Source organism: Python bivittatus, unplaced genomic scaffold (genome assembly GCF_059951505.1).
Source record: "Python bivittatus isolate LINGU-HERP-01145 unplaced genomic scaffold, Pbiv_v1 ctg000850_np1212, whole genome shotgun sequence".
Lineage (NCBI taxonomy): Eukaryota > Metazoa > Chordata > Lepidosauria > Squamata > Pythonidae > Python > Python bivittatus.
The window spans coordinates 34712586-34727300 of NW_028277112.1; the positions used below are offsets into that span (position 1 = coordinate 34712586).

The window sequence follows — 14715 nt, forward strand, 5'->3', positions numbered from 1 at the left end:
GTTTTCTTAAGTATTGCATTACCTTACCAACTTAACCAGAGAAGATGGTTACCAAAATATCTAGTATTTATCACTGTTAACATACTGCTAGTATAATGCCTATTAGTTGGGATTCATTCACCAGAGATAAGGGGCTTGGAATGAAGACTCTTAAATTTGATTATGGGATGTTAGAATTATCTTTGCAAAATAAATATTACTAAATATTGACTCTGCAATAAAACTTTTATTTGGCATTTGATTCTAAAAGTTTATTAATTCTAAAAGTCATACAAATATGTTATATGAATGTATATAAATACTGAGGTTAACTAGTGAACAAATGCAGTAATGTAGAATTTTTCCAAAACTCTTCACTTACAATAATCTACCAGATATATACACATATATATCTTCTTCTACCCTGAAAAGTAATATATCAAGTAATTATATTTGATACCTGAAATCACATTATTCGTTTAAATAGAGTAATTGAAGAAGAAAATATTTTGGGGTTTTTGTGAATAGTGACAGCAGTATTTTTATACACTGATGTAAAATGTTGTGGTTTTTATCTTTAGCTGTAAATGCTGTTTCCTTGGGTAAGAATGGAGTTGTGGAACTGATATTTAAGATAATTGGTCCTTACAGTAAGAAAAATACTGGCCTTATGAAGTAAGTAGAACACCTGGATAGATTGTATAGCTTTTGTAATGTTGAAGATAATATTTAAAATATAATCATACCTAGCAGTTAAAATGGAAAAGATAAGCTGAAATTATTTTAATACCTCTTTGAGAATACCTCTTTTAAAAAGTTATATTTGAGCTTAAATGTACTTTTTTCTAAATAATCTACAATTGTTATATTCAAAAATGCTTTTGATTTCTTTGCATAGCAGTAGTCACACAGCACTACATTTATAATACTTTGATTTGAAATAGATAAATTAATGTGTTGCCTTCTGCAGCTCATAGCTAAATCCACTCAAACATATTATCAGTGGTCCTGGACACTGACACTTCTCTTTCAAAGGCATTGAGCCAACTGACAATCAGCAATGACAAACCATAGCACAAAGATACAGACACTAGAACCATATCCTGTGGCAGACCAAGATGCCAATATGGTCCTCATATCTACTCTGACAACACCATTGAAGGACCTAACAACATCCTGCATAAGATCAAGGGGAATATATTCTTGCTCATTCTCTAATTTGATATTTGTCAGCATTGCCCCAACACATTTTATATTGGACAAACCAGGCAGTCCGCTTACAGAGGATAAATTATATCTACTTGCAGATAAGCTGAGAATTTTAGGTTCCAAAATACACCCCAAAAATTGGGTTCATGGAATGCTTTTTTTAAAGTGTCTGTACACACTCATGAATAAGCTGGTCCTCAAATTTTTAACCAAAATACCATGAAAAATGTGCTACCCATAGATAAGCCGATTGTGCAAATTTAAAAAGGGATCTGTCCTTGAAAACAACATTTATTGATACAAAATATGAAAACAAATTAAGTCCTTCAGAATATATTGAAAAAGATACCAAATTTTTGAGAGTTGGTTTATCTGCGGGTGGCACATTTTTCATGGTATTTTGGTTAAAATTTAGAGGATCAATAGAACAGAAACAGCAGTTAGAGAGAAAGTTTAAACTGGAGTAGTATTTATAATTAGGCACCTTTACTACAAGCAAGAATATCCCCTAAACATTTAACTTATGTTTTTGTTCGTTCTATTTATAGAGTTGCTTTAGATACCCTCACTGCACTTCTGAAATCAAGTAAGTATACAATTCAATATTTTAATACAATTATATATGGAATGTGACCAGATTAATATTTGATTTTGCAGACAAAATAACTGAAAATTAATATTCTGTAAAATACAAACTGTCTCATCTTGTATACCGAAATCATGAAAATAAGGGGCGGCGTCAGAATACAGAAGAATTGGTGGTAGTACAGATCTATTAGCCACATTTTGAAATAGTAACTTTTTTTTTGCCTTGTTTCTTGGGATTGCTTCTAGTATATTTTAATTGGATATCTCCCCAAATCCTTTCCCTGAAATCTCAGTGAGGATTCTAATTTATCCCACAACAAATCTGTGGAGTATATTAAGATGAAATAGTGTGTGATTCACCCAGAGATATACCCTACATACAGTGGTACCTCGGGATACGAACGCCTCTACTAACGAAATTTTCGGGTTACGACCAGCTCCGGCCGCAAAACTTTACCTTGATGTGCGAACTCCGCCTCGGGGTATGGTCATTTTTCCGCCCTGACACGTCTGCGGCCATTTTTATGCCCCTGACACGTGGTCCGCGGCCATTTTTCCGCCGCGCCGCACGGCACCCGGCTGTTTTTGCGCCGTGCCTGGCTGTTGCTGCGCCGCGCCCAGCCGTTTTCGCGCCGTGCTGTGCCCGGCGTTTTCGTGCTGCACTGCGCCGCGCCAGGCCATTTTCCCGCCCCTGACGCGTGGTCTGTGGACTCCAGAACGGATTAACAGTAATTACATTGAACCTTATGGGAAAATTTGCTTCGGGGTGTGACCAAATTCGGAGGGCGGAACGGATTAACCGGATTTACATTGAACCCTATGGGGAAATTTCCTTCGGGTTACGACCAACTTGGGATACGCCCAGAGTCACGGAACGGATTAAGTTTGTATCCCGAGGTACCACTCTATTTGATTTTGAATGGTATTTGAGGTATGTCACTCACCAGTCAAAGTCTTGATTTCTGCACTGTGTTGACTTGTATGTACAACAGTGTTTATTCATAACTGTTGTTTTGTACTTGTCTGTCAGCTGATCCTAAAAACTATTTTACATGTTTCTCTCTTAATATTTTACCAAAAATGTAATAAAAGAACAAGAGAAGAAATAGTTTAATTCTGCATTTCTCAGTCACTCATTTACTTATAGTTGCCAGAAGAAAGATCAGGATGATGATGATGATCATGATCATGATGATGATGATGATGATGATGATGATGATACAACTCTAAATCTTTCTTTCTTCAAGAAACAAATGCACGGAGAGCTGTGGATAGAGGCTATGTCCAAATGCTTTTAACAATTTATGTAGATTGGCACCGTCATGATGGTCGGCATAGACATATGTTAATCCGCAAGGGAATCTTGCAATCTATTAAAAGTATTACAAATATCAAGTTGGGAAGAAAAGCATTTCTAGATGTTGATGGGATGAAAATTCTGTACAACACTTCACAGGTAAATTTTAAGGTTTTATGCTATTATAAATGCTAAGTGAACCCTCTTTATATACAGTTAAAATGGCAATATAAACAGGCTTTGTGGATAAAAATGTGGAATCTGTATAGATTTTAATTCTTCATTAGCTGAAAAATCATGGTTCATAGAAAAATATATTCAGTGTGGGCTAGTATATTTGATATTCAGGTAGACCTTGTTTAGCAACTGCCTTGGATAATGACTGTTTGCAAATATGGTGATAATAAATGGTAATTAAACATTCATTTTCTGACCAACAAAAGCCTTCAGTGTGAAACTGATTAAGGTCTGGTCAGTTTCAGGCAGCAGCTGCATCCAGCCAGAAGGTTCTAATCAACTAATTAAAGTCATAGAGCTGAGCTTATTAACTTGCAGTTATCACTTTTTAGGGAAATGCTGTGCTGTGGAGAAAAGCAGCTCAGGAAGAGATAGCTTGTTTAAGTAATCTCTCCACCCTGCAAGGAGACAAAAAAGGGGGGGGGGAGTCACAAGTCCCTATATGAGATAATTTTTTCTGAATGAGATGGCAGCAACCAGTGATCTTTGCAGCATCTCTTTCTCTCTCTCTCTCTCAGTCACATGTTCACTTAGCAACCATTTTGCTTAATGACCAAGTTGTTGGAACTAATTGGAGTCGCTGAGCTGTATGGCTTAGTGTTTTTTATTACCCCTACCTCTTTCTGACCAAAAAATTTTTCATTTCTGTCAAGAAGGCACCCTCAGTGGTTTATTTACTTATTTATTCAACTTCTATACTGACATGTCTTATAGGATTGCCAGCAGTTAACAATGCTGCATACATAAATTATCCATAATAAACAATATAACATCCCTATTAAAAAATTAAACATCCATGAAAGATCCACCGTAATGTAAAACAACCAGAGTAAGAAATTTATAAAAAAAAATTAAATAACAAATAGTCCGAACAAAAATTGCATCCCACAAATACATGCAGACTCAGCGGTATCTGGTCACTCAACAGATGCTATATGGATTATCTCAGTTTTGAAGATTTTCTCAAATTAGAACAATGTGGGGATAAGTCTGATTACGATTAGGACTCTATTCCAAAGGGCAGCTGCAGCTGCTGACAAGGAGCACCTTCTTGCCTCTGCCTCCCTCATTTCATGGAAATGGAATACTCCAGCAGCCTTTCCCAGGACAACCAATTCATCAGGTTAACTGTAGTTAGAGAATGTGATCCTGTAGTTATCTATTCAAGATCAAAACTGCCACTTTAGAATTACACCCAGAAGCCTTTTGGACATATTGAAGGGCCTGAAGTATAAATGTAATGTGCACTCAACTGAGTGTTGCCTGTTAGCAAATTGGACATAGTATTTTTCACCAACTGCAACATCCTGGTGGTAAACAGACACTGACTTGAAAAAACAAAAAAAGGTAGGAAAAGAGTCAGCCAATCAGGAGTGGGTAAACAAATAGAGAAAAAAAAGAAGGCTGCCCATTTTCTCCTATAAAGGCTGCCAAAACTCTTTCTTATCACAAGATTGAACTCTGCTCCCTTGTTGATTCTAGCTTGTTGTTTCTTATTTCTTAATTCACTGTGTTTTAAATTGATACAAACCCCTGCCTCTTGATCAAGGTGGAGCTGAGAGGAAAGAGAAGTCCTTCTTTTCTAGAAAGCATGACTGAGTTGGAAGGGGCTACCTCCCCAGGATGCAGAAATCTTAGCCCTGCCTTCTGATCAAAAGAAGTGGAGTTAAACTCTTTAATGTCACCTCCATCTTCTGATGACCAGAACGGCACTTCACAGTAAATCCAACTGCTACTCATATCATATGGGCCTAACTTTGTTCCAGTGTGAGGACGTGAATTTCTCTGCTTGTTTGACTTCCCTCTAGAAGATCCTGAGAATTAATGCGAGCTGGCTGATGAAAGAAGGATATTAGTACATAGGAACAAAAAGTATTTGAAGTTGTTTTTATGTTTGCTGCATCTGTGTCATAAAATATTTTGTTCTCTGTTCATTTACTCTGAAACAAGTACCACCTATTTTCAGTCAGTTGCATGGGAAGTGTTCAACTGTGACACTTGTTTTGTTTGTGGCTTATCTGTTCTTAGGACTTCTAAACAATGAGATGGTGTTGGAACACAACAGATAATCAGGCTGATTCTATAGGAGGTCTTCAAAATAGACAAGACCTATATTTCAACATTTTAGATTTTCTAGTGTAGAAACTATGCATGAGAATTTCTGCACTTTGAAATAATTGCAATATTTTTGTTGCTGTTTCTTGTTTTAATGTTTCAGCATCTTAATATCCATGTTATATAGTACATAAGTACTATATAGTATATAAGTACATAAAAGAGGTAGAATTCCATTCTAAGTGAATTAAGATATACTTTCTTTGTAACCTCAACAGAACAGTGGTAGTTCGTAAAATATTTTATGTTCTGTAATTTAATATATAAGTTTATTTTCTGTAATAGGAATGCCTTGCAGTAAGAACTCTTGATCCACTTGTCAACACTTCCAGTCTGATAATGAGGAAATGCTATCCTAAAAATCGTCTTCCACTACCAACCATTAAAAGTGCTTTCCATTTCCAGCTACCTGTTATCCCTGTTAATGGACCAGTGTATCAGCTATATAGTTTGCCTCCTGAAGGTACGAGCAATTTTGAAACATTGTGGTCTTGTCTAATTTGTGCTAATTTGGGTATTTTATGTTTGTTTCTGAAATCCTGATATCTCAATAAAAGTTCTCTCTTCTAAAATAATAGTCCATTTTTTAAAAAGGAATATGCAATCCTGCACTGTATGATTTCTGCATAACTAAAAGTTATATCTATATGTAGAATAAATTAAGTTCTACTGAGCAAAATCAAATTATTAAACTCAAATAATTTTCAGTGATTTTATCTTCTGTCAACATGTTTTATCTATTGGTTTTTTCAACTGAAATAGCTCACCCAAATTCCCCCTCCTTGTCGCAGCTCCATTTATCACTCTCGCCCAGTCATTTCTGGATAGTGGGGTGGGGATACTCCTCAACAATGAGAGCCATGCCATATGGCATTATAGTGGGAGAAACAAAATTACCCGAAGTTAGTTAAAGAAATTGGTTAATGGGTATCTCTCACTTATGCAACCATTAGAGGTATTTCTTTACCTTCAGAGTTTTAAAACATTATTTTAATATATTTGTCTGACCTAAAGAATCAGATAAAATAGTTACATTATAAATCTAAAATTTAAAAAGGGAAGTACCACCATCTTTGGTCCTCTGTGCAGTTGTTTTAAAAGCATACAGTCCCATCATCTTTTTTGCCCTCCCTATGTAGAGGGCAGCTGCAGTGAGGAGAAAGATGTCTTGCTCCTCAGATATGGAGACTACATGCTTTTGGAATCATTCTATAACTCTTCAAGCTTGAAGTTAACAAGAGATAGGTGTGTAGATTGGAAAGCAATGTGTGTGCTGTCTTAACTAAAAAAAAAAAGAGCTATGTTTCTGTTCCTCTTTTATACAAAATAAGCTTTTTCTATGGAATAAAATGGTACTGAATAAAATAAATAAATAATGAAAGTGTATTGTGGGTAGATTAGATACCAGACAACAAAATTGGTAGGTACCAGACAACAAAACACAATAATTAGCACAGCATAGATGCTTAAAAATAATAAACTAAACTATTAATATGCCTGGTTGAAGAGGAGTATCTTTGCCTGGTTCTGAAATGTTAAGATTGTTGGTCTTAGGTGAGCCTCTTTGCAGAAAGCCTATGGCAGCATTGTAGAGACTGCATGCATGTCTGTCCCTTTTCTGCTTGTGGCATCATATTATCACTGGAAAAGCTTGGCACTTGGTATAGTACTAGCGGCCACGTAGATTGGAGCTGAAAATCACCCTCTTGAAGAAAGGCCTCCTAGATGGAAAATACTGCTAGGAAATACTCCTAGATGGAAAATGGCAGGGTTAGCCATATACTACTTTCCCACCCATAGAAATGTTTTCTGAAAACTTCTGGGACTCTCCTGAACGTGGCAGGGTGTAGTTCAGGTAGATTGAGTAGAACTGCTGAATATGAACTGATGTGTCTTTAGTGAGCAGGACATGAATGGCACTGTGACATGGTTTTCAGCAACTTCTGTCTCTAGTTCATCTAGTTTAGGACTCCTCCCAGACTCTCAAAAAAGTTTTCCAAAGAGTAAACTACTAATGAAGAATTTAATATACAGTAAATGCTGTCATTCTGTAGCCTACCTAATGAATTTTCTGGAAAATATTTAATAAACTTGTTTCTTTTACATGAAGAATCTACATAATTAAATATACAGCACATGGTGTCATGGAAAGTTAAGTTTTTGTGTAGTATTAGGTTCCAGTTGATGAGTGAAAAGTTTCACATGCATCATTTCTTTTCTGGGATATACATATTGTAGAAAACGTACATCTGCCCTACTTATAGAGCATTTTATATCACAGTGGATGACGTAGTAGATGAAAGTGATGACAATGATGACACCGAAACAGAATCTGAGATTGAAAATGATATTGAAGATGACATAGATCAACATTTTAAGGTTAGTAATAGTACTGAAAAAATAGAATACATTCTTAATTCTAAAAATACTATTTTTACCTTTCTGAAAAGTTGCTTATTTGGACACCATGTTTTCCAAATAATATGTTAAATATATTACACTGTTGGTAGACTTATGGTCAAAACAATTGAAGGAAATTGTGCTGAAACTTATATTGATTTTTAACAAATACATTTGGGATTGCAGTGTTTCACAAGCTTGCTGAACTATACAGCCCTACAAAATTTCTCAGCTTCTGTAACAGCATGTCTTGATTTCTTACTTCATTTTATCAAATTCTGTAAATTATTTCAAAAACAAAGATTCTGCATGAATAGTCACATGAAACAACCCAGACTTTTGTACATAGAAGCCCTAAATAAATAACAGCTTTTGATCAAAGACAAATAGAGATATTGTCAGGCTCCATTTAAAAGTGCTGTCCATGCTATGAAGGGATCTGTTCTGATGAATCACATTTTATCTCTAAAAGCAAGCGGATCACACAATCTCCAAAAATCAGTATTAGCCATCTCTGCAGAAGGGAATATCTTGATAAATAAACTTGATAGTCTGTTATATACAGGTAATCCTTGAGTTACAGTGGCAATTGGGACTAGAATTTCCATTGCTAAGCAATGCAGTTGTGTAGTGTGACGTCATGTGGCTGTCCTGGCACTCCCCATTGCTGCTGTTAATCAAATCTCACCAGTCGTTAGCCAAGGACCCACCCTGATCCAAGCCATTCCCAGCTTGGCCTCTCCCAGCCCTTAGCCTTGGTTCTTCCAAGATAAAGGACTGCTCCCCTTCAAGCCTATTCCCCCCCATCTCTGCCCTTTTGGTCACCCTGTACCCTGCCTTGCAGGGCAGCAAGCAGCCCAGAACTGTGCAGCCCCTGAGCCACAGTGTGACGCCACCGCAGCTGCCACAGCCCAATAGTGTGAAGCCACAGCCACCCTAGGAAGCCACAGCTGCCTCAGCCCAGGACCGTGGGACGAAGCCACAGCCCAGCATCTCGGCACAAAGCCCCAGCCATCCCAGCCCAGCAGCATAGTGCAAAGCCCCAGCCGCAGTCACCCTTGCTGTCCTGCGCTCTGTACCCCAGCTGACCATCACCATCTTCTTGCTCCCACTGCTGACAAGGTATGCCTGGCTTGGCCCTTCACAAGGCAGCTGCTGGCCATGTGAGGCTTTCTTCCCGAGGTCTTGCGAGGAACCCACCATGCACAACCTCGGGAAGAAGGCCTTGTGCAGCCAGTAGCTGCCTCACCAAGGGCAAGGCCGGGTACGCTTGGTCAGCAGCCGGACCAAGAAGATGGTGAAGGTCAGCTGAGGGTGGTGGAGCACAGGGCGGCTGCAGAATGCAGGGGGCGAAAAGGACAGAAACGGGGGGAGATAGGCAGCTGGGGGGAATTGAAACGTCCCTGCAGTTGTAAGTGTGGGCACACTGCCAAGCGCCCAAATTTTTATCATGTGACTGCAGTGGCACTGCAACAGCCCTAACTTCGGGAACCGGGCATAAGTGCCATTTGTTCAGCGCCACCATAACTTCACAATGGTCGCTGAATGAATGGTCATAACTCAAGGACTACCAGTATAAGGATTTGTGGCACAAAAGAACTTTGAGCAGGGCACTGTTGCTCTTCCTAATTGTATCAATTTTTTCCTGAATCAGATTTTGCCCATTATCAGCAGCTGTGCATACTAGAATAGTAAAGGGCAGAAGGTGGGACCATTTCTGTTGGTATACTACATTGACAAGGATTTCTGATCCTATTTGTTTAATGAAAGCAAAAGCAATAACAACCTAATACTTGTACATGATGTGACCTCATTCACTTTGCATCCGTCATTCTGAAGAAATGTTAAATGTGTTTCTGCTATCAAAATATTGCAATTCCTGCCTGAATATTGCAGTGAGGTGGCTGTAGCATATTGTATGTTTTATAAATTAAATATTATAGATAGCCAAAGAAAGGCTCCAAATTTCTTAAAGCCTAATAATTTATAACCCCCACAAGTCTTATAACATGTGCCAGTTACTCAGCACGTGTGACACCACTGCTCCATGAGCTGCATTGGCTTCCAGTGTGCTTCCGGGTGCAATTCAAGGTGCTGGTTGTCACCTTTAAATCCCTTCATGGCTTAGGACTGGGTTACTTATGGGACTGTTTCTCCCCAATTGTTTCTACCCGTCCTACCTGATCTGGCAGGAAGGGCATGCTCTGAGTACTGTTGGCTAGAGAGTGTCAACTGGCATGGCCCAGAAGGAGAACCTTTTCTGCTGTGGAACCTGCCCTTTGGAACATCATCCCCCCCCGAGATTAGATTGGCCCCGCCCCTGTTGGCCTTTCATATGACCTTGAAAACTTGGCTTTGAGCCAGTCTTCTGGCTATGTAGATGATTGCTTAAATTATGCCTTATGTGTTTTATTTTTATTTTTTATTTTTCTATTGTGTATTTTTATAATATTTTTATTAAAGTTTATATATATAAAAACTAATACAGAACTAAAAACCCTGCAAAGAAAAGAAAAAAAGAAAGATAAAAGAGAAAGAAATATAAAAGATTACTTCCTCCTCCCTCCAAACAAGTATATGCATTAATAGTAACTTAACACCTCCTCTAATATTCCTAAAAAAAGCCCTCTTCATCCTCTTTCTCATCCCTAAACAATAACCAAATTAAGAAAAATATTCAACAATCAGTCTAATCAGCAAAAGCATTAAGAGTGCTAGTGATAATAAACTATGTATTTAAACTTAATCAAATAGGTCTATTTTGCATTTTAACTTCTGTTTTTTTTCTAAAAAGTAAAGCCTAAAAGATCCCTTAGGCATATAAAAGGCCAATAGTAATAATATATGTATTTTAACCTAAACCAAATAAATCACTTTTACAGGTATAAATCATCATTTTACAGTCCTGGTCAGAAAAAGAAAATTCAATATTAACAATCCAAAATCAAAACATAGATAATTTAACCCTGATCTGATAAATCCACTTTAAATTCCTTTCTCTTCTTTTTGAAAGGCTCAGTCTTCAGTCTCTTCTCCAAATAAAACCCCAAATGGTAATCTCTTATTGTTCTCTCCCTATTTTCAGAAAAGTTTAGGGCTTCCAATGTATTGTCGAAGGCTTTCACAGCCGGAATACGATGGCTGGTGTGGGTCTTCCGGGCTGTGTGGCTGTGTTCTGGAAGTTTTGTTTCCTAACGTTTCGCCAGCATCTGTGACCGGCATCTTCAGACAGGAGCAGTTCTCTCTGCTAGGGCTTCCCTTCTCTAGGTGCAAAATAGAATAGCTCTCAGAGTTATTCTTCTGATCCATTACAGCTTCTTTCTCCATATCATTCTCATAATCATGTAATTTTGAGTCCATATTCAGATTCACAGCATCTTTTTTATATCTGCCATATCTCTCTTATAATCTGGCATTTCTTTAAAGTCCATTTTAAAGTTTTTATTCAAGTTGTCCTCAACTTCTGTATTATCCAATAAAATCTTTTTTTCTTCTATAACCTCTGTTAGTCCCAATTTTAAAAATAGTTCCTGGACACACTGATTCCAAACAGCTAAAAATTCTTCTTTAAAAGAAGGATACTTCTCCATTGTGTTAAAAGAGATATATTCCTTTAATTGCTCTCTGTTCCCTCTGACCTTCGAAGCTCAGTCTTACTGGTATTTATTTTCAGAAGCAAACTTTCCCAGGACAGATTTTCTTGCAATTAAATCCAAATTCACTTACTATATTAAACATTTAAAACAATCCTTTAAAAAGCTGTTTCAGATCCATCTAGCTTCTTAACTGTCCCCAATCAACATTCTTAATTCCCTTTCACTGTTTCCAAATGTTAAAATATTTCTTTTTGATCTTTAAGCTTACTTTAATTTTCTTTCTCCCAGGATAGTAGGAAATTTTCTTGTCTTTCAGGAGCTTTTTAATTGCCAAATAAATCACAAATAGACAGTTTACGATGTTAATTTAAAAAGGAAGTAAAAGCAAATCTAGTGTCCATTTAAAGGCTCTGCAGCATGGCTTGGGCTTGATGTTTTTCCCTCAACTCCCAGAGCACTCCACCTGCTTGAGATTGCTAGATTGCAATCTCTTCACAGGGAGCCTCTGTAAAGAGTACCTGCGGGTGATCCTGTCATTCTCCTTTACCTGGAGATGATTCTTAAGAGCTGAACTGATTGCCAGCTCCTCTAATTGCTGTGTGCGTTGGCTCCATAAAGAAACAGAGCCGTATTCAATCTGCCATTTTCCCTGGAAGTCCTATTCTTCTATTGTGTATTTTATGTATTTTATTCTATTGTAAGCCACCTAGAGTCACGTAAAAGTGAGATGGGTGGCTATATAAATCAAATAAATAAATAAAATCAGAAATTTGAGAAAATAAAACTGTATACTGATATGGAACATAAGAATAAACCAAGTGCAAACTTAATCCAACATTCTGCTCCAATAATTGCTAATTCAGTGCCTCTAGGAAACCCGTAGGATATTCCCATTATATTCCCCAGCAAGCCAATGTGTGACCAATGTTAGAGATAAAGATAGCATGATCTTTAATATAGGGAGGGGGAAAATTGAGGAGAGAGTGTTAGGTGTGCTATCATGAGCTCTTAAAGGAAAGGTAGGATATAAATCTAATAAACTCTGAAGTTTGACGTAAATAGTGAATTATTTAGTGGAATTAGAATAATGCATCCTAAGTGACTAAAATGATTATGTTAACATAGAACATTGTGATTAAAAGGTAACTAGAGGGATTATTTAGTTATTTAGTTATTTATTTCCATGTTGAGGCTGCCCAGTTCCACAGCAATTCTGGGTAGCTTAAGAGATAAAAGATACAGCTGGCTGGATGTCAAAACCAAAATCCAAAGGGGCTCAACCACCATCCTAACCCAAGGCCTGGGAGAACAATCGGGTCTAAAAATTTGCAGAAATCAAAAGGGTAGGAGCAGTACAGTGATTTAAAAAAGGAAAATTGATATAGGTGAAACACTGGCATGACTGTTGTTCTTGGAAAGATATATAATTTATGAGAGAAAGGATAAGAAGAGGCAACCTTGATCCTAAGATCATTAGAAGTATACAAACTGAAGTTTTGGATACTGAGAGGGTGGCAGAAAGGAGGGAATATTTTGATGGAAGAAAAGAGTCCCTGGCGGTTCCAAAACACTTCTTCTAAAGAGATTATGGGGAGTGCAGGATAAGGAACACTCTGAAAATTGGCAACAAATAGGTAATGGAATGCATGACTTGGCCTTGATTAATGTTTTTTCAGAAACAAGGGGTTGAGGAGGTAATTTAATTTAATTTATTAGATTAATTATGGCTGCCCACTCCAAAAGACTTTGGGTAGGTTACAAAATCCAGTTATTAAGTAACAATTGTGAGTGATCTTTCTAGAATTCTTTAAAATCCTGGAACTCATTTTGACCCTTTCATTCCTCTTCTGAAGCCAGTCCAGAAGGATAGCACGGTCTGTGGTGTCAAAAGCTACCAAGAGATCCAGTATGGGTACACCCCAAGCCCTCCAGAGGTCATCTACAAGTTTGACCAATGCCATCTCAGTATGTAACCTGGCCTGAACCCTGACTGGAACAGGGCCAAATAATCCACTTCATCCAAGGCCCCTTGAAGCTGAGCTGCCTACCACTCTTTCACCAATCTTCTCTAAAAAGGGAAGAATGAAGAGTAGACAAAAATGATCCAGCACTATCAGGTTCAAGGATGGCCTCTCGAGAAAGGGATGTACCACCGCCTCCTTCATGGCAGGTGTCACCATCCCTTCCTTCAGTGAGGCATTAATCGCCACTTGGACTCAACCACATGCCACCTCCTGGGAGGCCTTAACCAGCCAGGTGAGGCAAAGGTCCAGAACACAGGTGGTAGAGCTCACAGCAGTGAGAACACTATCCATTTCTCAGGAACAGTCAGTTCAAACTCTTCCCAGATAATCCAACTCAGACATGTCTCAGTCGCTTCTGTAGGACTCCTCCCCCCTCACCCCCAGTTGGAGTCCAACTCCAAGTGAAACTGAGCAAGTTTATCTCACAGATGCTGAGAATATTCCTCACAGTGGCCCTGCGAGGGCTTTCCCGGGTCCCTCCTTACCCAAAAGGGACCTGGTCCTCCAAAACAGGGCTACCAACTGGCTATCTGCAGATGCAATAAGAGGAGAGAAGTAAGCTCATTTTGTTGCTCTTATAAGGTAAGTCCTAATAAAGGCCTTACATGTGCCTGGTTCGTCTTACACTTTTCTTTCGCCAAGAAGTGCTCTAGGTATCTTTTGTGTTACTTCATCTCACGAAGCTCCTCAGTAAACAAGTTAATTATATAGTATTCACTATCACAAAGAATTTGCACAGGCGCTATCTGGTCCAGGGCCCTTGTCCCATGCTTATTCCAAGTACAACCAAACCATTGATTGTACTGTGCACCAGAGCTTTGGGAAAATCCCGAACTTCACTCTGAAAACCAGTTAAGTCCATCAGTCACCTGGGGTGATCTGATTGAATGAGACGGGGTAATCACAATTGGGGAGCAGTGAGGGCAGTCACTGAGAACTCCAGAGCCAAAAGAGCATGATCTGCCCATGACAAGGGATTGGTGCTAACATCCCCCAACCTTAGTTCAAAATCTCACTGTCCTGAGACAGAAATATGATCTAGTGTGTGACCTCAGTTGTAAATTGGGCCCTCGATAAGTTGGATCAGTTCCATGGTTGCCATGAACTCCTGGACCCCAAAAAGGCAGGCTCTTTGGGCCCAGAACCATAAGCCTGAGGACCTCCACTGCCAACTTAGCCACAGAGTCAAGGAGTTTGGGCAGCAACACTGCTACGCTGAAGGGAGGAAGGTAAGCAAGCAGTAGTCCAAACTGATTCCTACGACTCAACC

General features: G+C 38.5%; 1 protein-coding gene across 9 annotated transcripts in view; it reads left to right on the forward strand.

Annotated features, from left to right (window-relative positions):
• AGTPBP1 (ATP/GTP binding carboxypeptidase 1) overlaps positions 1-14715 on the forward strand; it is a 90722-nt gene that overhangs the window by 43623 nt on the left and 32384 nt on the right. For all 9 annotated transcript variants that reach the window (XR_015793873.1, XM_088130281.1, XM_088130282.1 and 6 more), the window contains 5 exons: positions 561-654; positions 1737-1774; positions 3024-3232; positions 5711-5888; positions 7707-7804. Coding sequence is in view for 8 of the 9 variants with exons in the window: in XM_088130281.1 (XP_087986407.1) it covers positions 561-654; positions 1737-1774; positions 3024-3232; positions 5711-5888; positions 7707-7804 (617 nt within the window). In the remaining variant the exon portion in view is untranslated. The remainder of the gene's footprint in view (positions 1-560; positions 655-1736; positions 1775-3023; positions 3233-5710; positions 5889-7706; positions 7805-14715) is intronic.